At 57.3% G+C, this 26,347-nt stretch overlaps 2 protein-coding genes across 3 annotated transcripts in view; one reads left to right on the forward strand and one right to left on the reverse strand.

Annotated features, from left to right (window-relative positions):
- The window catches only part of CLUAP1 (clusterin associated protein 1), a 55,423-nt gene extending 47,330 nt beyond the window's left edge, over window positions 1-8,093 (forward strand). For both annotated transcript variants that reach the window (XM_063414220.1, XM_063414221.1), the window contains 2 exons: window positions 5,496-5,551; window positions 7,592-8,093. In XM_063414220.1, coding sequence (XP_063270290.1) covers window positions 5,496-5,551; window positions 7,592-7,744 — 209 coding nt within the window. In that variant the 3' untranslated portion in view covers window positions 7,745-8,093. The remainder of the gene's footprint in view (window positions 1-5,495; window positions 5,552-7,591) is intronic.
- An 823-nt stretch (window positions 8,094-8,916) lies between these two features.
- NLRC3 (NLR family CARD domain containing 3) lies at window positions 8,917-25,729 on the reverse strand. The gene is given in 20 exon segments (XM_063414104.1): window positions 8,917-10,016; window positions 10,461-10,544; window positions 10,696-10,779; window positions 10,970-11,053; window positions 11,171-11,254; window positions 11,731-11,814; window positions 12,072-12,155; window positions 12,257-12,340; window positions 12,790-12,873; window positions 13,623-13,706; window positions 14,130-14,213; window positions 14,320-14,403; window positions 14,883-14,966; window positions 15,206-15,289; window positions 15,899-15,985; window positions 16,536-18,279; window positions 19,239-19,309; window positions 19,311-19,473; window positions 19,923-20,065; window positions 25,096-25,729. Coding segments are annotated over 19 exon segments (3,255 nt in total). The 5' UTR covers window positions 19,930-20,065; window positions 25,096-25,729; the 3' UTR covers window positions 8,917-9,925.
- Between the last annotated feature and the right edge of the window lie 618 nt (window positions 25,730-26,347).

Genomic DNA, 26,347 nt, shown 5'->3' on the forward strand with positions numbered 1-26,347 from the left:
CGTGCAGAGAGGAACAGGCAGGAGCAGCTGAAGAAGGAAGCTGGAATGGGCTCTGGAGCTTTGCCTTCAGTGCTGCTGGCTCAGCAAACATGGCAAAACCGGCATTAGGGAAGCAGGAAGGGCTCTGATCCAGGAGGGAGAAGGGAGGTGAGAGCTCATGGCTGGGAGAGCCAAGCTGCAGGTGCTGCCTGTGGGCCTGGAGAACTGCAGCTGCTTTATTGTCAAAATGTCACACTTACAGGAAAGTCCCCTCCTTCAGGGGGCTTATTGTAGTAAACCCATGTATCACTGATCATTTGCTTTGGTAGATTAGGGAATAAACTGATTTATCACAGAATCCCAGACTGCTTTGGATTGGAAGGGCTTTGAAGTTCATCCCACCCCCTGCCATGGCAGGGACACCTCCCACTGTCCCAGGCTGCTCCAAGCCCTGTCCAGCCTGGCCTTGGACACTGCCAGGGATCCAGGGGCAGCCACAGCTGCTCTGGGCACCCTGTGCCAGGGCCTGCCCACCCTCCCAGGGAACAATTCCTGTCCAATATCCCATCTAACCCTGCCCTCTGGCAGTGGGAAGCCATTCCCTGTGTCCTGTCCCTCCATCCCTTGTCCCCAGTCCCTCTCCAGCTCTCGTGGAGCCCCTTCAGGCCCTGGAAGGGGCTCTGAGCTTTCCCTGGATCCTTCTCCTCTCCAGGTGAGCACTCCCAGCTCTCCCAGCCTGGCTCCAGAGGGGCTCCAGCCCTTGGGGCATCTCTGTGGCCTCCTCTGGACTGGCTCCCAACAGCTCCCTACCCTTCCTGTGCTGGGGACACCAGAGCTGAAGGCAATCTGGTCTCTGCATTTTAATTTTAGCGTTGTCAATGGGAATAAAATTTCACATCCACTTTAATTCTGTCTGGCAATAGATGTTTGAGGCTGTGACAAATACAATGGACTTCCCTGAATTTGTGGTGGCACTTGCAGTAAGATTCTTGTTCTGTCAGAGAGCCAAAGGAAAAGAAATTCTTTCTGCATTGAAAGTTTTAACCGTTTGCAGTGTAGAGAACCCTCTTGCCTGAAGCAGGCCATGGATGAGTGTTTTGCAGCAGGATGGTTGTTCTTGTGCAGCTGGGGTGGGCTGGGGGTAAAGGATGCACAGCCTTGTCCTGGAATGCAGAAGCTGCCGTGCTGGATCAGCCTCGTCTGTCCCCAGCCCTGGCTGAAAGAAAATGTCTGGGGAAACACATGGGAACTTCCCTCAGGTCCCCTGCTGCTCTCAAGTTGTTTCAACCCCATCACTTGTAGCTTGCACAGATTTAGCTAACCCTCAGAACATTTATTTCCTCCTAAGAACTTGTCCAGTCTCCCCTTGAACTAAATAGATTTTTGTCACCCACACTCTCAGAAGTGACAGGTTTTGAAGTGATACGAGCTGACCAGACCTCAAAGACCATTTCACTACTGAGACAGGAACAACTTCAGCCCCATTTGATCTTTACTGTGAGAAGACAGCTTTATAAAACCCTGATTTTTTTAACAGACAATCAGTCCAAAGTCACACAGTGAGAGGAGCTCTCTTGGAGCCCCTTTCCTTGGCAGAGCTGGCCCAGAGGATCAGGGGTTAATGATGTGCTGGCGAGAGGGCACTTGCTGCTGAGTGCCTGTGGCACCCTGCATGCTGGGGGAAGGCTGCAGAGCCTGAATTATCCATTATTTTTTTCAGTCCTCTTGGGAAAAGGAGAGTTTTGACATACAGGATATCTTCTCAGGTGAGCCTCCACAGTTCTGTTTCCAATCCTTCCATACCACAGGCAGGCTGAAAAGCAGGGAAGTCCTGTTCTCAGTTGGAATTGTCACTCTGCTTGTGGAATTTCTCTCTGCAGCTTGTGGCCACGTTCAGATTTCTGCTATGGAATTTCTAGAATGTTTTCCTTCACTCTCAGCCTCGCCCAGGTGTGGGCCATCCCAACATCAGACCTGGTGAAGAAGGAGGAGAGGCTGTAGGTCTGAAATGGAGGGAACAGCTCCCTCACTTCCAGCAGATTTCTTTTCACAGAGGTGTAAGAAATAAGCTGAGATGTGCTCCTCCATACAGCAGCTGTGCTCTGCTCAATGAATCCCTGGATTTTGGCAATGCCTGGAAAATGCTTCTGGGATCAGAGTCTTGCACTACGGGAGTGGATTGCTCTGCTCTGCCCTGGTGCAGCCTCACCTCGGCTCTGGGACAGTTGTGGGTGCCACGATATCAGAAGGATCTGAAGCTGTTGGGAGTGTCCAAAGGAGGGACACGGGCATGGGGAAGGGTCTGAGGAGCAGCTGAGGGCACTTGGATTGTTCAGCTGGAGAAGAGACTGAGGGCAGAGCTCAGCGGGGCTGCAGCTCCGATCTGTGGGACAGGGAATGGCTGGAGCTGTGCCAGGGGAGGGTTAGGCTGGATATCAGGAAAGGTTCTTCTCCCAGAGGGTGCTGGCACTGCCCAGGCTCCCCAGGGAATGGGCACAGCCCCGAGGCTGCCAGAGCTCCAGGAGTGCTTGGACAGCACTGCCAGGGATGCACAGGGTGGGATTGTTGGGGGGTCTGTGCAGGGACAGGGACAGGATGATCCCTGTGGGTCCATTCCCACTCAGGATTTCCCATCATTCTGTGATTAAGAACACATTGCCCAAAGGGCAACAGTTCAGAAGGATCAGGCAGAAGGTTCATCCCATTTTTCTGTGTGTGGAAGGGAATGTGAAGCAGAGAGAAAAGAGGTGTCTTCTGTGAGCTCATGCTGTGAACTCACATATTAAACACTGGAGACTGACTGCAGATCTCCAGACTGGGAGCAAAATATGTCAGCTCCAAATCCACCTGCCCCCTCCCAGGCTGTCCAGACTCTCAGCTTGTGTGTCACTCCTTGCTGTGAGGCACACGGTTAGCCTGTACTGGGTTAGACACTGGTTAACTGTACTGGGTTAGTTCACACTGCTGGGTGAGAGGCTGGAAATCATCCCAGCCCTGTGGCTCTGTCACGGGCAGCTGCACAGGTTGGCACAATGGGGAGCATCACACAGAGGGAGAATGGCAAGAGCTCACAGGCTCCAAATCAGGGATGCACATTCCCTTCTGCTCCCTGAGGGCTCGGTGCCTGCAAACCACGGCCATGCACAGGGAGAAGATTTGACTCCAAAGGTGCAGTGAATCACAGCCTGTTCATTACCAGCATCTTTCCTAATTACTGCTCTGTACAGCCTGTCCCAGCTGGATTCACATTGTCTGCAAGGAAACAACACAGGCTCTCTCCTCTTGGAAGCTGTGTGAGCCCAGCTGAAGTGAACCCAGGAAACCAAGGGACAACATCCCCAGCTCTCCCTGTGCCATGCAGGTGACTCCTCTGTTTCCTGCCTGCCCCCAGTGCCCACAGAAACACACCATGGCCATTCCCCACACAGGGAAACAGGGGGGTTATGGTCTGGGGGTGAAAATAATGCTCCGTGGATAATCTGATTTCTCTCCTCCTTACAGCTTAGTGCTCAGGTGAAGCCCCAGCCCCTCTGCATCCTGGAGTCTCTCCTGGCAGAGTCCCAGGGTTTGCTGCAGGACCCAGCCCTGCTGATCCCACACTTGCTAGTTCAGAGAGGTGCTCCTGCCTTAGACAGTGCAGGGATCCAAGTGCAGGCAGTGCCAGATCCTCGAGTTCCTCCAGGTGTGAGCAGTTACATGTCCATGGGATGTCTGCACTGTTCCCACTGAGGGAGGAGCAGCATCCTGCACACCTCCTGTGAGCATTGTCTGAGCTCTTCCCTTGGCATTTTGAATTGTCCTATTCCATCAACTCTCCTTATCTCATATCTTGATTCTCTTTTAGATTCGGAATCTCTCTCAGTTTTGTCTTATTTTAGGAGCTCCCTGCAGCTTTCTCCATTTTGAGGTAGTAATTCCCAATTTTGCACTTGATGTTGAGCCTTCTGCAGAGTAAATTTGCAGTTAAACTCAAGAGTCATTTGTAGGCTGGGGTTCTGTTGTCATCTAAGGATGGCAGGTGTAAGGACCTCCAAATTAATATAATTTAGTGTAGCATAAATTAGAGCAAAAGTCTCCAATGTGTGAAGACAGATCTATCCAGAAATCTTTTAATTCCATCTCTACTTCCTGTGTTATAACCAACTGCTGCATAGAGACCACTGCTTTTTATATAAAGACATCAAATCCTTTTAATGATCTGCCTTGATGCAACAAGGATTTTTTTGTGAGCTGTGGATGAGTTAGGCAGCTGTTTCCTACCACCAACTCAGCTCAAACTGCGTGGGACAAAGGGGACCTGTCATCTTTTGTGCATTGGGAGGTAGAAAAAAAGAGGTTTGCCAGGGTATATTATAAAACTGCCTTGTTTTCATGCTAAAACCAGCACAGATTGGATTGTTCTAGGTTGGAACAATCCATATTTGGCATGGAGGAAGCTGGTGATGGCAGGAAATGAATACACGGTGAGATGGGATGGACACAGCTGGGCTGGAAATAGGATCCTGTGTTGAGGGGGTTCTGTGGCTGCAGCAGCAGGGCTGAGTCACCCAGGCAGCCCACAGGAGCTTTTCCCTGCTCACAGCTCTGCTTTCCCCGTTCCCAGCACTTCCAGGCTCCCTCCCCAGCAAAGCAGACCTGCTGACACCTTCCCACGGCCTCTGGGTAGCCAAAACCATCCAGGCAGGCACGTGTGTGTGTGTGTGTGTGTGTGTGTGTGTGTGTGTGTGTGTGTGTGTGCTCCCCTCTCAGTGAGATCCCTGCTGATCCCCACCTCCCTCTCCAGCCTCACACATCAAACTATCAGCAGGAAATTCCTGAGGTTTGCCCGGGCATGGCCAGGGGTTCCTGTGAGATTCAGTCCATCCTGGAATATCAGAAAGGGTCTGAGCTCCCTAAAGGACAAGGGGTTCACAATATGGGAAAAACAGGCTTTTGGTCTCAGTGTACCAAGACAGAGGAAGAAATGTGTTAGTTCATGGATTTTGGGGTTGGAAGGGACCTCTCAAGATCACCTGGAGTGACCTCTCTGCTCTAGCAGGAGGATTGAGCTGTTTGTCCAGACCACATCCAGTTTGGTTTTGAGTATCTCCATGGATGGAGACTTGGCCTAAACTTCTCATGGCAAACTTGTTCCAGTGTTTGACTGCCCTCACAGCAAAAACAGGTTTCTGGGTTCAGATAGGATTTCCTGTTTCTTAATGTGTCCATTGCCTCTTGTTCTGCCAGAACCACCATGCTGGAATAAGGTAGCTCTGGAAATAGCACCCTGACTGGAATTAGAATCATAGAATCATTAATGTTAGAGAAAAACTCCAAGATCATTGAGTCCAATGTTAATTACTGTCAACCTTACCCTCCTCCTACCTTCTCCTGAGCAATGAGGCTTTAAAAGGGGGGTGACTGCATGAATTGGGATCTCATCCTCTCACTGAGGAAGACACCCTGAGCTTTACCCTTCCTTCTCCCTCTCTGGAACTATGGGCCAGATTTGATGGGGATTCTCTTTGCTCCTGCAGGAAGAGTTGGCACACAGATCGTGGGATCAATGCAAGGTGGAGACCTGGAGGAAGATGTGAGTAACCATCTCCTGTGTCTGCAGGGCTGCTCTGACAGGGCTTTAGATGCCAGGCCTCTCCTCAGCTGGAGAGACCTTTTTACCTGCTGAATCCTCACACCCCAGACCTGCTTTCCCCCTCCTTTCCAATGGCAATGGCTGACACCTTTCCTCAGCATAGATGTGTATTTCCTTATTTTTCCTTTGTTCTTGGAGTCTGTGTGCTCCATGTGCTTTCACCCCATCCTGCAGTGCAGAACTAGTGGCACACAGGCTGCAGGAATGTTGTTGTGAGCTGTGGGGCAGATTTCTGGGAAGAGGGACCAGTGCAGTGCAGCAGGAGTTAAATACAGGGACCTAAATCCCCTTCATTGCTCTAAAAACTCACTGCTTGGAGCCCTGTCTGTGGCCTGTACTGGCAGCATCAGTCCTCTGGAGGATGGGGCAGGGCTGAGGGCAGGACTGTGAGCTGTGCCCTTGGGACTCCTGCTGCCCCAGGGCTCCTGGCCTTGCACTTTGTTTACATGTGAGTGGACAGTGCAAAAGGCACACACAGGTTTGCACGGGAGGCTCTTGCTGTGTGTCTGTGCCCAGCCTTTGGCATCCATGGGCAGCCTTTCTGTACCTCTGGGCACATCTGAGTGCCTGCACCTGCACCAGGATGCTGAAGCCAGCTGCTGGCATGGGGTTGGCATTTGCAGTTAGCTCTCCCACCATCCCAAAAAGCTGCTGCCATCCCAGGAGCAGTGGGGCTGTTCTCTCTGGGTGATGCTGGAACACTGTTCTGGAGTGCTAGGAAATAGAACAACTGTGGTGACTGTGGGTTTGTGATGAGCCTGTGCTGCTGTTAATTCCCAGTGTGGATGGAACCTTTCTGTCTCAATCCAGCAGACACTCCTCATTGCTGCCTGTCTCAAGGAGGGACTTCAGATATTTCTGGGAATCCCAGAATGGTTTAAGGTGGAAAGGACCTTAAAACCCACCTTGTTCCTCCCAGAGACACATTCCACTAGACCAGGTTGCTCCAAACCCCATCCAACCTGCCTTAAAATGATTCCAGGGATGGGGCAGCCACAGCTTTTTGGGCAGCCTTACCTTGTGTCTGGAAAGGAACTTGCAGCCCATGCCCCTGCCAGAATGGGTGTAGTGAAGGCTGTTGTTGCCTCCTGGACATCCAGACCCATTCCTGGGAAGGGCAGAGTGTTGTGCTGGGGGGGAAGATGTTGTCATTTTAGTCCCAGTGCTGCCTGATTGTCCTTGGCCACGTTAGTGACAGGTTTGGATGGTCAACCTCTGTGATTTCTGTTCCCTTCAGCCTTCCCTGCTGGCAGCTCTCTCCCTGCTGGCACAGCCCCAGCACACCCAGGGATCCCAGGCCAAGGCCTTCAGCCTGTGACTCCCCTCAGCTGCAGCCCTTCAGCTGTCTCATGGCTCTGCCCTCTGACTGCAGCTTCTCAGAGCTCAGGGATCTCTGCAGGCCTGTGTGTGTCCCAGCTCAGGGAATGAAACCAGTGAGGCTGCTTTGAATCCTCCGAGGAATTCATGGAATCAGGAAGAGCCAGCAGTGTGTGCCCAGCCTCTGTCACTTGCTGTGTGGCACAGGATACCTGAGCTGTGCCTGCCTTTGCTGCCTTCTCCCCTGCTGCCAGCCTGGGTACTTTCTGTTTCCTTTTATGTTCTTGTACTTTTTTTTCCTGCTCTGCCTCTGGTGTTCCTCCACTCTGGCTCTCCAAGGGGACCCCAGCCCCGGCACGGCCAGGCCGGCACAAGGCACAGGTGGGTTCCTCTGCTGTGCTTCACTCCTCTACTTCACCTCGGTTCTGTGCTCTCACAGGAGCTGTCCCCTGAATGTTCAACACCCTGCCAGGCTTTTCATAGCCCAGACCCAGCGGAAGTCAGGAATTTGTGTTCATCAGCCCCGTGGGGTGGGGAAGGAGGTTTGCAATCCAGTGGGAGTGCAGGGGGAGGCCAGCACTGCCATCCCTCACTGTGGGCTGGCAGAGAGCCCTGCCATGGCAGAGCTGAGCTGGTCATGGACTCTCCTTTCCTGCCCTGCAGGACGACTCAGGGGATAGTGAGATTGACCTGGATGAAGATGAAGAGGAGGAGGAGGAGGATCTGGAAGATGACAGCATGGAAATCTCTCCAGGCAAATCCAGTCTCCGAGCAAGGAAGCCAGAGCCACTGGAGCAAAGTGATAATGACTTCTGACCCTTCAGTAGCAGGAGGCCTCGTGAAGCACAAACTTTGGAGAGGCCAGGAGCTAATACCCTGCTGTCTGAAAAGTGTGTGTCAGTGTGAATTCAGGAGTTGGTAAATAATGTTCATTAAACCTGAAAATTAAACTTGGATTGCCAAGTTTGTGAATCTCAAAGCATGAGCAGTTTATCCATAATGAGGATCACAGTAATGTGCACTTATTTCCATAATTGCACTAAACTGGCTCTTGTGCACTGCAGTACCAGAAGTCTCACTCCAGTGAGCACCGTGTGCCTGATTTCCCTGCATTTTATTATGTCCAAATAGATTTCTTTGGCTTAATAAAACTGGATGAAAAGCTGCCCTGGCAATGCATTTCAATTGGTTTTAAATCTGGCTTAAATCTATTTATCCTAAACATATCCTTTACTTAATCAGTGGCTTGTCTGCACAAAGAGCAGCACCAGGTAGACTGAAGGAGTGGGGTTAAAACTGGAGAAGACTCCAGGGAGACCTGAGAGCCCCTTTCATTGCCTAAAGGGGCTCCAGGAGAGCTGGAGAGGGACTTTGGGCAAGGGGTAGAGAGACAGGACACAGGGAATGGCTTCCCACTGCCAGAGGGCAGGGATGGGTGGGATATTGGGACCCTGGGAGGGTGGGCAGGCCCTGGCACAGGGTGCCCAGAGCAGCTGTGGCTGCCCCTGGATCCCTGGCAGTGTCCAAGGCCAGGCTGGATGGGGTTTGGAGGAATGTGTCCCTGCCCACGGCAGCGGGTGGGAATGGATGGGCTTTGAGATTCCTTCCAACCCAAACCATTCTGTGATGATCTGAGCCCCGAGGCCAGGCCCAGTCTCCCGGTCTGGGCTGCACTTTGAGTGAGTTTTCTATTTCCTGTACTGTAGGCTAAGGTGGAAATGTGACTCCATAGCTGGTGTGCACACAGCCAGAGCCTCTCTCTCCAGGCAGCACTGCCACCTAGCCTCCAGCACAGCCAGCAGGCGTTTGGCAAAGCCACTGCTGATGTTGCAGCTGCTTGTGCCAGGCAGCAGCAGCAGCCCCCTGTGCCAGTGAATTGAGCTTTCAGCCCAGGGCAGTGGAGCACAGCCTGTCCCAAATGTCCTGCAGTGCAAGAGCAAGGCTGCACAAGGCATATTCTCATCCAGGAACTCATTTATTCCCAAATATTTACATCTCCAGAGCTCAGCCCAGGGTTCCTGGGATCAGCCCCCAGGTCCTTGCAGCAGCCACTGGCTGCCCTGAGTGTGGGGGTGTCCTGGCTGGGCTGGGGACAGGGGACAGTGGCTTCAGGGGGTTCACACTTTGGCTGCTGGATCACCTGCAAACCTGGCACCTCTGGAGAAGCACTGGGTCTCTGCCACACACACAAAGGCACCACCTTTGCTCTCTTAGTCACAAGGTGACTGCAGCTGGGACATGTATCCCAAGATCACAGAACACCGGTGACAACAGCAGGAGACCCAAGAGCTCCAGCCTGAAGCTGAGAGGCAGAACTTTGAGTGTAGCACCAGGCTGTGCTGAAGAAAGCCCACCCTCAGGCAGTGCAGTTCCTCTTACATTCACCCTCCTACTCCTTCATTTCCCTGAGGACTCTTTATTTTCCAAGGTCTTTCTAGATGGTTCCACTCCTATGCCTTGGGCTACCTCTCTCTTGGATAGAGAGCAGCTCTACCAAACACTTCAGGTGTGTCTGGCCAGCTCCAAGCTGTTACTGAGGGCACAGCAACAGCCAGGACCTGCTGGAAGTGCCCAGCTCCACAGCACCACTCCCATCTGAGCAAGGCAAATCTCTCGTGTCCATCTGGGATTTCACGGGGAGCCTGCAGGACTGGGCTGTTTTTAGCAGGAGTGACAAAGCACCAGGGAGGTCACAGGAGGGGTTGCTGCCACCAGCAGATAAATCACCCACAAGGTCAAGGTCTGGCGTGTGGTATCTGCCCCTCCTCACTCCTTTTTGTGTTCCCCCATTCCTTGAAGCTCCCCAGGGCCTGGATGAACACAGACATGGGCATACACATCCCTCAGCTTTCAGCACGAGTCTTGACCCTCCTGCACTCCTGGTCCGACGCCCTCGGTCCTCCTGGGCCGTGCCAGGAGCTCAGGAGCTTTCCTTGCCCAGTTCCCATCCCTGAGATGGGCACCAAGGAGCTCCCTGCAGTCACCAGGCCAGGCCCCTCACACGTCCACGACGCAGTCGGGTGAGTTTGTCCGGATGGTGTCCGAGATCATCTTGGCTCCCGACTGCCCGATGTGATTCCCCTGCAGGCTGGGAGCAGAGAGAGGAGCTCAGGCTGGGGCACGAGGCACAGCAGGATCCTCGGTGGGGACAGGAGATGCTGCCCAGCTTTGCACCAGCATCACCTGTGCCCACCCCAGGCCATGCAGGACCCTGCTCAAGGGCGCTCTGGTTTGAGGGCTCTGAGGCAGCCAAGTGAGGAGCTGGAGACAGCCCTGGACAGCTGGGGGGGCTGAGCCACTTCTCCCCTGGAACGCTTTGGAGGGTATTTGTCTTTGAGGTGGTTCTTTGGCCCAGGGGCATCCCTGCAGAGGAGCCGAGGGCTCTGGAGCTGTGTGGGGCTGTAGCTGTCACGCTGCGAGCAGCACGGGGTGCCCCTGCCCTGTGGGCAGCCGGGGATGGGCAGTGCTGGCGGTGGGGAGGGTCCCTGGATGGTTCCGTGGTCTCCCCATCCCTGCCTTTCCCCCCACTTACTTGACGTAGGTGAGGCCGTGGTTGCCCTTGAGGGCCGTGGCGATGCAGATGGCCCCGTCCATGCCCAGGCAGTTTTCCTGCAGGCTGCGGGAGGCAGGAGGGTCAGACGGCACCAGCCGGGACATGTGGCCAGCAGGAGGGAAAACCCCCTGCTCAGGGTCTGCCTTGGCCATCCCCCGCTCTGCCCTGAGGGGTGTCTGCAGGGGCCGCTCCCGGCCCGGCCCGCGGTGCTCACCTGAGCCGGCGGAGGCCGCGGTTCACCCTCAGCGCGCTGGCCACGGCCCTGGCCCCCGACAGCCCCAGGGCGTTTCCCCGCAGGCTGCGGACAAAGGCGGCGGTGAGCAAGGACAGCCCGGGGGAACCCAAACGGGACGGGGGGAGAGGAGACCGCACCCAGCGAGGGAGGGACAGGCCTGGGAGATCACGCAAGGGCAGGAGCAGTGCCGAGCCGAGGGCCGGGCTCTCAGACAGCCGGGGTCAGGCCACAGCCGTGGGCGCTTGGCACTTACTCCAGGACCTGCAGGCTCTTGTTGACCATCAAGGCTTCTGCCAGGGCTTGGGCACCGGCCGCGCCAACCGAGGCCACTTGCAGGCTGCAAGGGAACAGGGACCCCTCAGCACTTGTCCTGAGGTGGCCACGGTGTGTTAATTAGGATAATTAGGCTGTTATTAGGCTGTTACCGGGGTGCTGCTGCAGCCTGGGTACTCACTGGAGATCTGCCAGGGTGGTGTTGACCTTCAGTGCAGCGGCGAGGGCGGCCATCCCCTCGTCCCCGATGGCGTTCTCCTGCAGGCTGGGACACAAGGGCTGGGTGTGCCCCTGGTCAGGGAAGCAGGAGCAGGGACAGGGCACCCAGCACAGCGCCCAGCATGCCCAAATGCCTTGGGGGAGCTCCTGGGCCACAAGGCATTAGAGCATCCCCACCAGGGACATGCAATTTTCAGTGCCTAAAGGGACTCCAGAAGGTCTGGGGAGGGACTTTGGACAAGGGTTTGCAGGGGCAGGATAAGGGATAATGGCTTCCCACTGCCAAAAGGCAGGGATAGATGGGATATTGGGAAGAATGAGGTGGGGAGGCCCTGGCACAGGGTGCCCAGAGCAGCTGTGGCTGCTCCTGGATCCCTGGAAGTGTCCAAGGCCAGGCTGGACAGGGCTTGGAGCAAGCTGGGATAGTGGAAGGTGTCCCTGTCCATGGCAGGGGTGGCACTGGATGAGCTTTAAGGGCCCTTCCAGTAGGGCCCAGGACCCATCCACCTGTGTCTCACTCACTCGAGGCTGGCCAGGCTGCTGTTGGACTGTAGTGCTTGTGCCAGGGCTATGGCTGTTTTGGCCTGGATGAAGTTCCACTGCAAGCTGCAAACAGGAGAAAATGAGAGGTGAAGCCTTGGGCTGTGAGCATGCCCTGATCCATCCAGGCTCCACACCCACCTGCACCCATCCAGCCATGTGCAAGGCTCTGTGGGTCCATCTGGGATGTCACAGCACCCATCCCATGGAGAGGGGCCCAGGGGTGCCACTGTCACAGCCTGGGGGGGCTGAGGAGCAGTGTCCCTGCCCATGTCCCTGCAAGGGGACAGTTCAAACCCAGCCAGGCCCAGGGGGAAACTCACTGGAGGGAGGTGAGTGCCCGGTTCTCTTTGATGGCCAGAGCGATGGCCTTGCCCCCGTCATCGTGCAGCAGGTTGGCCGCCAAGCTGGAGGGACAGAGGACTCAGGTCACACATGGAAAGTTGGGGACAGCTCCAGGGACACCACGGGGTGGTCTGGGTGCCCTCCTGGGGCCCATGGGACTCACTCCAGGTTCCTGAGGGTGCTGTTGCTCCGCAGGGCACGGGCGATGGCAGGGCCGCCCTCCTCGCTGATGGAGTTCTCCCGGAGGCTGGGGAAAGACTCGGGCTGGGGAGGGGCAGCCAAGGTAGGGCTGCTCCTGCTGCTCCCCCAGTGCCCCCTTCCCCTCCTGCTCTGGGGCTGAGGCCATCGACTGAGTAGAGCAGTTTGTCTGAGACCACCCCATCAGCTCCTGCACCTCCATTCCCTGCACCTCCATTCCCTGTGTTTCCTGTGGGCACTGGTGGCCCATCAGGGCTTTTTGCCAGCCTCCCATCCCTGCTGCCATCCTTTCATTCCAAGACATGGCTGAATGAATATTGTCCCAAAGGGAGAAAGATAAAGATGGAGGGAAGTTCCTCACAGCTGGAGGAGGGACCAAGCTGTTCTCAGCATCTCAGAGCACTTGTGGAAACAACCAGGCACAAGCCCAGGCTGCTGGAAAGCTCCCAGGTCACAGCAGCAGCTTTAGGCCAGGGGGCTGGAGGGACTATCACTTACTTGAGGCTGAGGAGTCCCTTGTTGGAGCAGAGAGCTGCTGTCAGCGCCGTCACCCCTGCGCTGCTGATGGAGTTGCTCTGGAGACTGAGGCAAACGGGGAAGGTGTGAGGATGGGCCAGTGTTGGCACCACAGGTGGGCTGCAGGGTCACGTTTGGGGTGGAAAGTGCCCATTTCACTGAGAAAAAGGCATCTCCCAACCACAGGGAACAAGGGGAGCCAAAGCAGAAGGACCAACACCAGAGCATCCAGGACAGGATCAGCCCTTCCTGCTCCCCATGGCAGCACCAGCCCCAGCAAGCAGAGGGGACAGGGTTTGTCAGCACTTTGGGGCAGCCTTGTCCCTCCTGTCTGTCACCGTGGCTGCTGGCTCAGCTGGCAGCATGGCTCCCATGGGTTTGGGACCCTCACAGGGCCAGAACCAGGGCATAGCCACTCATCACCAGGAGCCCTCAGCCCTCCTCTCCAGGTGCTGTTCCCACAGGGAATGAAGGTTGCACCATTCCAGCCTGACTCTGCCAGGCCCCAGCCCATTACCTCCCTCCTTAGCCAATTCCCAACGCTTTTGAGGGAGAGAGCACCCAAAGCTGCTGATTTCCTCCAAGCCAGAATAAAAAGTCATCACTGGGTTTTAGGATTAATCCTGCCAGTGCCCCTTGGTGCAGGCAGGGCCAGCCTGGCTGCTGCTGGAGCTGCCACATCGTGTCCCAGCCTGCACATCCAGGGAATGTGGAGTGGGACAGACATGGGGAGGGCTTGAGGGGTGGCAGATTTTGCTGGAAGGAGGAGGCTGGGCTCTGTTGTCAAGGAGTCCAGGCAGGAAGGGGGAACTTACTCAAGGCTTTGCAGGCTGTGGTTCACCCTCAGAGCTTCGGCCAAGGCAGTGGAGCCGTTGTCTCCCACTGAGTTGCTCGAGAGTCTGGGACACAAAAGGAAGCTTGGAACTGCCAGCAGGGGATTCACCTCCCCCGGGCTCTTCCTGCTGCAGCAATGGGCATGAACTCGCTGCCACCTCATTTCCCACCTACATACACCTCTGTTCTCCTGGCTGGTTTGAGCTGGAATAGCTTTTCATGTTTCCCCAGGGCATGGAGCCCTGCTGCTTCCCTCTGCCAGAGGGGAGATGGCTTCTCCTTTCTTTATGTGGCTCCCTGCATCTCTGGAGATACAGAAAGCATCTCTACAGGGCTGCTCCGAAGGCCCTGCTCTCTCTATCCACCCCAACCCCCTGGGCAGAGCCAGCAGTGTCCCTCCTGCCTGTCACATGCCCCTTTCCTGCCATTCCTGCCCACAGATCCCGGGAGATTGGCACTGCCACCCCTCCACCTCGTGCCATGCTCACATCAGCTCCCTCAGGCTGCAGTTCTGCTTCAGCGCCTCCGCGATTTTCCGGGTGCCCTGGGCTCCGATGGCGTTTTTGTGCAGGCTGCAAAGGAGGGGAAGCACCTGTGAGTGCCAGGTGCCACCTCCCCATCGGTGGCACCACACCCTGCTGGGTGGCTGGAGGGGGACACCACGTCCTGGTCACTCACTGCAGGGTCACCAGCCTGTGGTTGGTCAGCAGGGCCTCGGCCAGGAAGGTGGCCCCGTCCTCCTGGATGGAGTTGTGCTGGAGGCTGTGGGAGACAGGAGTGAAGCCACGTGTGGGTGCTTCCACAGCAGGGCCAGGGCTGGGCAGGGCTGCAGGGCAGCGGCCACCTGCTCTGGGGTCTGCTTGTCCTTGTCCCTGGCCTGAGAAAGGGTTCTGGCCCCCAAGCATCCCTGACCAGGAGTCTCCTTCCCTCCTCTGCCATGGGACATTCTTGCATGAAACAGCACCCTGGGAGCTCCCATGCACCTCAGCCTGACCCTCAGCCCCAGCCCCAACCTGCAGCCAAGAGGCAGAACAATCCCAGCTTTGTGCCCAGGCTGCCCCAGTCCCTGTGTCTGTGCCAGCTGCGCTGGGGTTCACTGCACAACTGACCCAGGGTGTGCCCAGGGTGTCCCCACGTGCTGGCCCTTGGAGCCTGGGAAAGCCCAGTGGGACAGGAGAGGGATGGAAGGGGGCCTGCCCTGGGGATCTGCTCCAGGAGGTGCTCCAGAAGTTGGCACTTACTTCAGGGAGAGCAGGATTTGGTTTTTTTTCAGGGCATCAGCCAGGGCCTTTGCTCCGGTGGGGCCGATGGAGTTGCTCCGCAGGCTGGGGTGGGACAGGCAGAAAAGCCAAGGTTAGCAAAGCTGGACTGGCATAGGCCCAGTTTAAGCCAGATTCCTCCTCATGGCACTGCTGAGGTTGGACATCAGGGCAGCAGCTCGTGGAGGTGGCTTTGGGGGCTGGAGCCCCTCCCCAGCTCGGTCAGGCCGGGTGGGATCCAGGCCTGCCGTGGGCAGGGAGTGGTTCCCAATGGGAATGTGGCCTGGGGAAGGGGGAACACTTACTCCAGCACCATCAGGCTCCTGTTCACCAGCAGCGACCTGGCCAGAGCTTTGGCTCCCTTGTTGCTGATCTGATTTTCTGCCAAGCTGCCCAGAAAAAAGGAAAATTGGGTGTTTTTCCAGAGAAAAAGGAGACTTTCACAGACCCTGGCGTGTCCCAGGACAGAGCTGGGATGGTGAGCAGAGAAGAGCCACAAGGAGCATTTGGTTCATGGTACAACCAAAGTGATGGATGTTCTCCTGGGGTGGACACCAGGCAGGGACTGCAAGGACATAGTTTCTGGACATAAAATTCATTTGTGTCCTATAAAGGAGCTCAGATGGCAGCATGTGCAGCCTTGAGAAAGAGCAGGAGGTGGGGAAAGTAGGAACTCTTGTGTCTGGGATGAGGCCATGTGAGGCCAGGAGCCTGTCCCCTCCATGCAGCAGGAGCTCCATGCAGAGCCTCAAGTGCACAGCAATCTGCTGGAACTTTGGGAAGTGGTTTGTTGGGATAACCGATGGATTTACTGAGATTTCTTTAGGAACAGTGAGGAGGCAGCAGTTCCAGGACGACTGGGCAAGACAGCCTTGGGGCACAGGGGACCATGTGGAGCTGTCCTTGTCGTTAGGCACCCTGGGGAGCCGGTGGGAGAGACCTTCCTGGGGGACCCTCACCCTGGTTTTGCATCCCATCTGCCCTGGGCCAGGTCCTACCTGAGCCTCTGGATCTGGCAGTCCTTCACGCTCAGCACACTGCCCAGCAGCTCCATCACATCATCCTTAAACCGGTTATTGTCCAGCCTGCAGAAGACACAGGGAAAGAGCAAGAGCAAGGGTTTGGAGAACAAGGTGGAGAAAGGATGATCCTCCCATGACGTCTGCCTGTCCAGGTGGAGAAGCTCAAGGACAGAGGTGAAGCTGACCCAGTGCCACCCCCAGGGCAGCTCTCTGCAGCTGGACATTTGGTGGACCCACATCACTGACACCTGGGATTGTGAGTCACAGGGGAGAGAGAACTCATTGCAGGAGGAGGATTTACAACAGGGAACAGGCTTAGACTAAAAGAGAAGAGAATTAGAAGTTAGGATGAAATTCTTCTGTCTGAGGATGGGGAGGCCCTGGCACAAGGTGCCCAGAGCAGCTGTGGCTGCCCCTGGATCCCTGGAAGTGTCCAAGGCTGAGCTGGATGGGGCTTGGAGCAACCCGGGATAGTGGGAGGTGTCCCTGCCCATGGCAGGGGTGGAACTGGATGGGCTCTAAGGTCTCTTCCAACCCAAACCATGCTGAGATTCCACACTCACAGCCTGGCATCTCTCCTCGCTTCCCCCGGTGCCATCCCAGCAGGACTCACCTGAGGCTGTGGCAGTAGAGCAGCTGGGAGAGCAGGCTCTTACAGATGCTGTAGGTGAGGCAGTTGGAGAGGTTTGTCTCCTCCAGGCAGACGTCGGACACCTGCAGGAGGTAAGCCAGGGCGCAGCAGTTGGTGGGGGTGAGCATGCCGGCCAGGCGCTCGCTCCTCATGGCCTCCTCCACGGCCTTGGCGGTGTCCGTGTGCTGCATCTCGTGCAGGCAGCGCATGGCGTTGACGGCGCGCCAGGAGACGGCGGGGCCGGCGTGCAGGCAGCCCTGCAGGACGCCCACGGCCTGGTCCCTGAGCCCGGCATGCTCGCCCCTGGCCAGCAGCCAGCCGGACAGCAGCTGGTTCACCCGCGGGGACAGCAGCCCCGAGAGGAAGCGGATGAAGACGTCCAGCTGCCTGTCCTCGGCCTGCAGCGCCCGCTGGACTGCGGCCCTGAAGTGGCTGAGGAAGCCCAGCCTGGGCCAGGACACGCCACTCTCTGTGAAGAGGTCGAAGATGGCCCGCCTGGCTGCTGTGTAGTAATAGAGAGCTGCCAGGAACTCCTGGACGGTTAAGTGGGAGAAGTAGTAGGCTGTGGAGGCCTGCATGTCCTCCTTGAGCAGGAGGCGGGTGGCGAGGCTGCTGTGCAGCAGGGAGAGGTCGATGCCGTAGGCCTTCATGTCCTGCTCGTAGAACACGTGTTTCTTACGGAGCAGCCCGTAGAAGGCCAGCCTGCCCAGGCTGCCCACCAGCTTCTTGCTGGTGTTCACAGCCTGCTCGGTCCAGAGGGCTTCTCTCGGCTTTTCCAGCCAGTCACCACTCAGAGCCATTTTAAAATAATAGGAGTAGATTTCCGACAGGGTCGTGGGCACCACGGGTGCTTCTTGGGATTGGTCACTGCTGTGTTTCAGGAAATAAGCGATTGAGGAGCCGGAAATCCAGCAAAAGCCAGGAATGGTGCACAGCACGTGTAGCGACCTGTTAGCCCTGATGTGCTGCAGCACTTGGCTGGACAGATCTCTGTTGCCCAGGAACATCTGGTCCAAGAAGTCCTTCATCTCTGCAGCCCCAAGCCCTCGGATTTCCGTCATCCGGTCCACCAGCCCGCTGGGGATCTGCCCGGCCGCCGCCGGCCGCGATGTCACCCACACTGAGGCCTCCTGCAGCAGGTTTCCCCTTATGATGTTGGTGATCAGGTTGTCCACTTGGATCTCCTTTTTGGGATCGGTGCAAACAACCGCGTTGGAAAAATCCAAGGGGGTCTTGAACTCGTCGAGGCCGTCGAGGATGAGCAGGGTGCGGGCGGCGCCGGCCTCGAGGCAGCCGGGCTGGGCGAGGGGAGGGAAGGCCGAGCAGACGAGGCGCTCGGCAGAGAGCTTCTCGTGGGTGTTGAGCTCCCGGAAGGTGAGGGGCAGCACCAAGCTGATGTCCCTGTTGATCTCCCCCTTTGCCCAGCTGCGGACAAACAGCTTCACCAGCGTGCTCTTGCCGATCCCGGCCACGCCGATGGTGACGCAGATCCGAGGGGGGATGCTGACTTTGGAGAGAGGCAGGAACAGCTTCTCCAGGGGGATGCTCTTGGACGCGTTTGGCAGGCCTCTGGTGGTTTCAACCTGCAGGATGTCGTGCTCCTGCTGCTGGATGTCGGTCAGGCCCTCCACCAGCAGCAGGTTGGTGAGGCGCTGCAGGGCTCCTCTCTCCAGGCCATTCCCACAGCAGCTCTGGAGACTCTCCAGGTGCTTCTGCACCATGGGTTCTGTGCAGAGAAATGAAACAGGCGTGAGGAGGAGGAACCACAGAGGCAAATGACAGAAGCTGCTTCACTTTTCTGCCATGCCCATGCACAGGGAAACCTCGTGGAGCCCTTCCATCCTGGTGGGAAGGATGGCAGGGCTCAGAGGGCACCTGTAGGCCTAAAGGGCCTTGATCAGTGTCACTGCCAGTCCAGGAGCCCACTTAACATCAGCCCTGGGCCTTCAGTCTCAGATAAAGCTGTGTTGTTGGAGCTAGATCTTGGTCTTGGACCTCATTGCTCTGCCCTTGCCTGGTGGCCACTGGACTGTGTCTGAACCTGGTTGCCCTTGCTGGGCCTGATCCTGACCTCCCAACTTGACCTCATTCCTGCCTCACTGCTGGACTCTCTGATGAACTGGACTCTTGGCTGAGCCTGGTGGCCACCTCTGGACCTGTCCTGCTCACCTGGCTCAGGTGTCACGGTGAAATTAAACCCTCCAGGAAAGGCTGGACAAGCAAGGATAATGGTGTGAGAGATACAGAGCAGACACCAGCCGAGGTTGGAGCCTTCCAGCCAGGAGGGAAACCAGGGACACCTCTCCTGGCAAGAGGGTCACAGAGAGAGCCTGAAGTTGGGGCAGCCACCAGCGGACGGGGTCAGGGTCAGCCATCCTTTTCCTGTTCCCAGCCTGGCACTGGGACTGGCTGGTGTGATCTGGACATTGAGGACATTAAAAACTCCTCAGGCTGCCCAGGGAGGTGTGCAGAGGGCAGTGAGGGGCCAGGAGGAAGGTCCCTCAGAGCTGGCAGAGAGCCCTTGTCACCCTGGCTGTGCCCTTCCCCGGCGGAGTCCCTGAGGTGGCACCAGCACTTGCACGGATGCTCCCAGCAGGGCTGCCCCCACCCCCAGCTCTGTGCACACCTCAGGGTGCTCCAGCAAGCAGCAGGCCACGTGTGCAGCCCCCCGGCTGGGCTGCCTACCATGGACAGGGCAGTGGAGCTGGAGCTGCGAGCTGGAGGTGTCCGAGGAGCTCTGCAGGCGCTGGGAGGCCGCCCCTGCCAGCCAGGACATCCCGCACAGCCCTCACCTGCTCGGGCAGGGGCCGGGCTGCCTGCACCTCCTGGGCCGTCAGGAGCTCCGGGGGGGTGATGCTGTCCTCCAGGAGCCGCGGGGGGATGCACCTGCCCAGCTGCCTGCCCCGGTGGATCCAGGCCCCTGCGGGACAGGACAGACGGACAGTGGGTGCTGGGGCAGCCCTGGGAACGTGGGTGAGGCAGGGAGAGGCAGCAGTGCAGAGCTGTCTCTGACTCTGAAGGTAGCAGGGGTGAGCTGGAGCCCTGCAGGGTGCCCTGTCCAAGCCCTCCTTGCAATGGTGCTGTAGCCCTGGCAGGAGATTTTGTTAGGAGCTGCTAGGTCAGGGCAGCAGCTATTGAAATTAGAGTCAAGGAGGCTGAAGAGCACAATCAAGGAATGGTGTTTTCTCCTGGAATCCAAACCCATGCAGAAAAAAGAGTCTGAGCAAGATCATTTCTCTCCAGAGCCTGCCGTTCCCCTGGTGCCAGTGCAGCACTGCCCTGGATCTGCTCGCACCTTGGTGCCCCACTCATCCCACTTCTGACTCCAGAACTGTCCCAAGGTGATGGAGCTGCCCAGCCACCACTCACCTGCCATCAGAGGCCTCCTGTGACATGGGTGGTCCCTGGGTGAGGGGCGCTGTGGTGGCAGCAGTGTCCCATGGGCCACCCCGTGTCCCCCTGGCCAGCTCACAGCACCACCCGGGGCTCCTCAGCCCCTGCAAATGTCCCTGCTGGAGGAAGAGGAGAAGCATCAGGAGCAGTGTGGGGAGGAGGCCGCTCTGAGCTGTCGTGGGGCTGGGTGTGGTTGGGCAGGGGTTCATTCATCAGCCTCTGGCTGAGACAGGGTCCCCTTCACAGAGGGCACAGCTGGGCCCTCCATGCTGCAGCAGCTTGGCCCAGACCTCAGTGCCACCCCTTGGTGCCTTCACCACGACCTTCCTCGAGCACAGTGACGCATGAGGTGCCCTGACAATGCCCCTGTGCCCTCTGCAGCTCACCCGGGGAGCACCCGAGTGTCACCAGTGTCACCAGATCTGGCAGCTGCTTGCACATTCTTCTTGTCTGTGTTGTGAAGGAGGTTGTGGAGCAGCAGGCAGAGTGATAAAGGGCCTGTTTTGGTTTCAAACCTACCTCAGCTCATCCAGAGCCTGTGTCGGGGCTTGCTGAGCGTGGCCAGCACCACATCCTGTTGTAGAGCTCAGAGGATGCTCTGAATCACCACCCAGAGCAGCAGCAGCTACCTGCTGCCTCCCCTCAGTCGCTGCCAAACCACGCCAAGGGTTTGGTGTTTATTTTTAAGAAGTGTATCTGCTCAGAGTCCTGTTGCTCTTCAAGCAGAGGTGGAGAGGGAAATGTCTCCATGTCTGAGAGTGCTCCCAGCTCTACCTGTGTTGGAGGCACTGTGCTGTGGTCTCTCCACCAGCCCCAAAGGCATCTCCAGGCTCTGGCTGTGTCCAGGTGGAACTCCTGGGCCTGAGGGGATGGCTGATCACAGGAGCAAAGCACACACAGTGTCTCAGGGACTGTGTCCTGGTGTCTTTCCTCCCCTCCCTCTGGCCCATGTGAACACCTCCACGCTGGTCAGAGGCTCTGCAAGGGGGTCCCTGCCCACAGACAGCCTTGCCTTGTCAAACCCACCCCTGAGGGGGACATGGGCACCATGGGGGCTTTGATGCAGCCTCACCAGCAGGTACAGGTAACACTCCTTTCCTTGGTCAGACCTCTTCTAGGGAGAAAGCACAGATGTAGCTGGACCAGGAGAACCTGGCAGAGTTTCTGGTCCATGGTGTGAGCCCAAGGTGCTTGGAGCTTCCTCTGTCCATCCTCCCTCCCAGGGATCCACGCTGGGGTTTATTTCTCCCACCAGAGGCACAAGACTGCAGAAGGTGGCCGGGCTGCAGGAGGGACCTGGCAGTGTCCCCAGGGCTGAGCCCCTCACAGACCATGGCTGGATGTCCCATCGAGACAGTGGCATGTCCTACAGAGGGGGGTGGCAGAGGGTGCTTGGTGACAAAGCAGCAGCCCGGCCCCTCCAGCCCTGGTGGCTCCTGACAAGCCCCTGCAGGGCTGGGAGGTGCTGTTGGGGCAGGGTCTGAGCCCACTGCCTTTCCCTTTGGGATGGAAGCCTGCCCAGCTCTGAGCCTCTGGGGCCAGCGGTGCCAGAGGTCCACGAGCCCCTGGCAGTGGTGGTGATCCCACAGCAAAGCTCTTTTCTCCACACTGGGAGCAGCAGGGCCCCAGCAGCAGCTCTTGCTTCTCACCCACAGGCAGTGGCCTGGTCAGTGAAGATACCATCAATTAAAGGAGCTCAGTGAGCAATCCACAGCCAAATGTTCACCCTTTGATGTGCTCTTGTCCCTAACTGGCCTGCAAAGTTCAATTAAGCCTTTGCAGTCCCCAGGTCTGTCTCTGATCTTTGCTGTGCAAGCCAGAAAACAGCCAGAATGAAAGGGGGGTTTTGCTGCCTGCAGCGATGTTCCCTGCAGCCCTTCCCCTGAAACGTGGCCCTTTGATGGGGGAAACCTGCTCCAACACCAGAGAATGTTTGATGCTGTCCTTTAGTGCTCCTTCAAAAAGCAGCAGCGTGGGCCAGAGGCATCTCACCAGGAGAATAAAGCAGCAGAAGAAATAATGCAGGGGTTGCAACTTTTTTCTGGTTCCAGTAGTTTCAGGTGCAGCTCTAGGACCACAGGGAGCTGCTGGAGGCTGTGTCCTGAGGGGCTGCAGGGAGTCAGCAGCTCTCACAAGAGCTGTGTGAAGGGTAAGGGCCAGCCAAAGCCAAGCTCCATAACCCCTACAGAGATCCAGGTGTGTCCAGGGTGGGACCCACCTCATGCCATGAGTGCTGCCCGAGGTGTCCACCGTGCACATCCCGGGTGTGCAGCTTTGCCTGGCCAGGGTCCAGCAGGGACAGTGTCCCACACGCAGCCAGAGGTGCAGGGATACAGGTTTGTGTCTGCCCTGCCTTGCTGTGTCCCCAGGGGGGCAGGGATAAGGGGCTGCAGGGTGGGAGGCTGCCCAGCCAAACTGGTGAATGGCACCTGCCAGCCCCAGGGAGGGAAATGTGGATTTTCTTGGCAAGAACTTGGCATTAACACCTTTTTTTTTTTTTGTTTAGTGTGGTCCAAAGGTCCAGCCCAGGATAAAATCCTCTCCTCTAAGGATGTTTAGACAACACTGGTGTGTTCTTCCAGCAGCTCCAATCCCACCATCCCTATGAAGCACCATCCCTACGTCCCACCAGAGTGTCCCTGCCCAAAACCCATCAGCGCTGGGAGGCACAAGCACCGTGCTGGAAGGTGCCCACCACGTGCACAGCCAGTCCTGTCCCAAACAGCTGCTGTGGTTCTCACTGTGTCCATCCTGTTCCAGCATTCCCATTCCTGACACCAGCACCAGAGAACATGGGCCTGGATGAGCTCCTGCTCATCCCTGGCTCTAATTATGTACGTGCAGTTTCACTCCTGGAGGTCCAGCACGATCAGAGCAGCATCCAGGGAATCCAGGATGAAGGGACAGCCCTGAGGTGGCCACAGCATGAAGCTGTCTGGAGACAACAGGTATTTCTGCCTCCCAGATCTTCCTCCTGCCCCAGACAGATCCATCACCCTGTGCCTTAGGAACCTGCTGAGGACCTGGGACCATGCCAGGCCAGGAGCTGTCCCAGCAGCTGCAGATCTGCATTTGTCCCCCTGCAGGGGCCCATGGCAGATTCACCAGCAGTGGGGGGGGGAGGGGGTGGCTGGCACCTCGAGTGGGGCTCCCCAGCTCGACCCAACCTGCTGCACTGGGCTCGGGCTGGGCTGAGGGTGCCAGGGTTAGACAGGCACCAAAGAGCTGGGCAGGAGCTCCCGGATGGCTGCAGGCACCCACAGATGCAACACACCCGAAAATGGACTGACCTGCAGTATTTAGACAAGGTTAAAAGCTTTTTACACGAGCTAAAAATTGCATCATGACACAGCACCTGCAGGAGGTGGGAGATGCCCACTCCAGCTCAGCTCCATGCCCCAAACACGCAGAAACCTCAGCCCGGCCATCTCCCTGTCCTTGTGCCACCGCCGTGGGGTTTCTGGGTGCTGCCGATCCCCCGAGCTCTGTGGTCCGGGGTGGGGGAGCCCCGGAGCTCAGCCCCGGCCCTGCCGGCCCTTCCCAACCCTTGGGGCGTGCGGGTTCCTCCCGCGGCTCTCGGGCCCCTTCACCCGCTCACCCTCGGTGCTTTTGGGTTATTCCCACGTGCCCACCCCGAACACTTCCCAGGCCAACTCCTGCGGCTGTTCCCGCTCAGCTGAGCGAATCCCGGAGCCAAGATGCAGGCTGCCACCTTTTGGCAGAACGGAGGAGATTTCACACCGTTAATTTCTGCTAATTAAACGATGCTATAAAATACCTTCTGCATTATTACTTAATTATGACGCTTGCAGACTGACAAGTAACTCAGTTATCTAAGTTTACATATGAATTATATTTTTTGGCCTGGATTTAATGACAGCAAAATTTATTGTCGAATGTATTTTAGGTCAAATTTAATCTCTTCCAGGTTTGAGTTTCGGCTTTTTGTTTCCTTGAACCCCAACCCCAATAACAGGGCACAGCCACAGCAGGGGTTAAATAGGAGGTGAGGGGCCATGGAGGGCCCTGGGCTGGATGCTCCAGGTGCCAATCCCAAATCTCACCAGGAAAAAAAAGGGAAAATCGATCTATGGGAGATTCCAAACAGCTAAAAATGAGGTAATTTTGCCTTGCAGTGCATTGCTGCACCTCACAAGCTGCAGAATGGAGGCTGATGCATTTCCTGAGCTTGCCGTGCCCCGAGGATGCTTTACCACAGACGTGCAAACAACTGATGGGCAAGCAGATCCCCCCAGCAAACAGCTTCTGCCCTTCACACCCACGGGATCTCCGGATATCAGCAGGAAATTGGGCAGGAGCTGCTGCCAGTCCGGGTCACACTCGCAGCCCGGGGCTGCAGGGATGCCGGCGGATGTGGTACCCGCCCCGGCGACCTCCGGGTTTGGCCAGAACAACCCCTCTGGGCTTGCAGAGCGTCCCAAGGAGCAGCTGCAAGTTCTTCAGAAGGAAATTTCTGTGCAACATGCACATCACTAGTGGGAGGTGCCCCCTGGCTCCCAGCGATGCCTGTGGGGCTCTGGATAACTCTTCCATGTGGGGATGACAGCAGCCAGCCTGTGCTGCAGCAGGTTCTGTCCCCAGCCCATATTTATGGGCTACACGGTACCCATGAGTGCCGAAATTACAGCAGCATTAGATGTGATGCCCTGAGGCAGCCCAGGGTGCCCGGGCTCTGTGCCCACCTGGGTGCAGGGCTGAGCTCAGCCCCCAACCTGTGGCCCTGCCCCACTCTTTGGTGCAATTTTGCACCATGCCACGGATGAGTGTGTCACTAATCCCTTCCTTTTCTATTGGTGGTGCATCTTGGGATTTATTTTGGACGGTTTGGAAGTTAATTAGTTCAGCAAATGACATTAAGCTGCTGCATAAGGCTTTGGGCAGGCAGGACAGCCTGGCTGTGGCTGCCTTCATGCCCTGGCAGGCAGAGTAGGGAAGGGGACAGAGTCTGTGACTTGTGCCAGGTCCGCCGTGGGGTCCCATCCGCCCATCTCCATCACTCCGGGCTCCACCCACTCCTGCCAGCCTGGTGGCCATGCCGTGCCATGCCGTGCCATGCCCCCCTCGGGGGACAGCCAAGTGACACCTCCCCTTCTCCCCACACCCCTCCAAAGCCCCTCCAAGCCCCTACCTCGGCCTCGCGCCGCCTTCCCCAGGTCGCTGTGTGAGCAGGGGAGTGCCGAGGGCATCCTCGTGGGTGCAGCCCCTCCGTGTCCCGCTCTTTATCCCCAGGGCTTGCTTCCTCCTCGGCGGATGCTCAAGTTGAAGGCAGAACCGCCCTTCCCGGCGGTGTCCCCCGCCGTGATGGCACCGGGGCGGTGCTCGGGGCAGCACCTGGGGAAGGTGGGTCCGCGTTCCCCCGCCGCCCCAGCCCGTTCCAGCCCGTGGCTTTTGTCTCTTTCCGTTCGCTCCTCGCCCCTTCCTGCCCTGGGTCTCGCTGATCTTCCTTCCTGTCGGCGTGGGGCAGGTGACTGCGCAAAGCGGGCTGAGGGATCCGCCAGAACGCGGCAGCGGCAGCCGGGGCTGGCCCGGCGGGACGCTCCCTGCCAGGACGCTTCCCCGGCTGCGGATGCTTTCTCCCAAAAGCCACAAAACCGCCCCCAACAACATCCAGACTACTGCGAGTTCACTTGAAGGAAAACCATGAGCTCAGCCCGGCCTGGGAAAGCCGAGGGGTTTTGTTGCACAAGCCCCTCACTGGCCAAAATATCCCCCAGGAGCGCTGGGAATATCCATGGAAGAGGCTGGGCTTGGAGCATCTCTGTCCTTCATTAGGTAAATGAAAGTTGTGTCTTGAAAGAGCAGGACTAAAGGGCAGGAATAGCCTCCCTTTTCTCCAAAGCCATTCTCCTGTCATTGCTAAATGCTTCCTAAAGTGAGGATTTGTCTCCAAAGAGCCGGATCCCATCCCACCAAGGAGCCAGAGCTACCAGAGCAGCAGGACCAGCGGGACCTCCCCTCCCCAGCTCCACACAGGCAGGTGGGGTCCGTCATTATTTCCCACTTTTGTCCGACAAACCCCTCCATTTGTAAATCCTATAAACATTTCTCTGGCATTCAGGGAAGTGGTGGCTAATGGAGCTTTGGTGGTGGCGAGCTGCTGGGGGTCAGCGTGGGCTTGTGGCCCCTGAACTGTGTTTGGGGAGGAGAGGTGGGGGCAAGCAGGAATTCGGACCTCCAGCCCCCACTTCGGGCTGTGTCTCCCCCAGCTTCGCTCTCTGCCCACCCCAGGCCGTGCCCACTAAGGGGTTAAAACCTTTCCTCTGGCGAGTTTTAGGTCTGTTGGTAATTTTCCCGTCTGGAGGGTGGTTTCAAGAGGAGCTGGCACCTGCTAAGTCCCAGCAGCCAATCTGTAGCTAAAATCCCTCACATCCAAAATGACT

This window comes from Prinia subflava, chromosome 17 (assembly GCF_021018805.1).
Source record: "Prinia subflava isolate CZ2003 ecotype Zambia chromosome 17, Cam_Psub_1.2, whole genome shotgun sequence".
In the NCBI taxonomy this organism is placed as follows: Eukaryota; Metazoa; Chordata; class Aves; order Passeriformes; family Cisticolidae; genus Prinia; species Prinia subflava.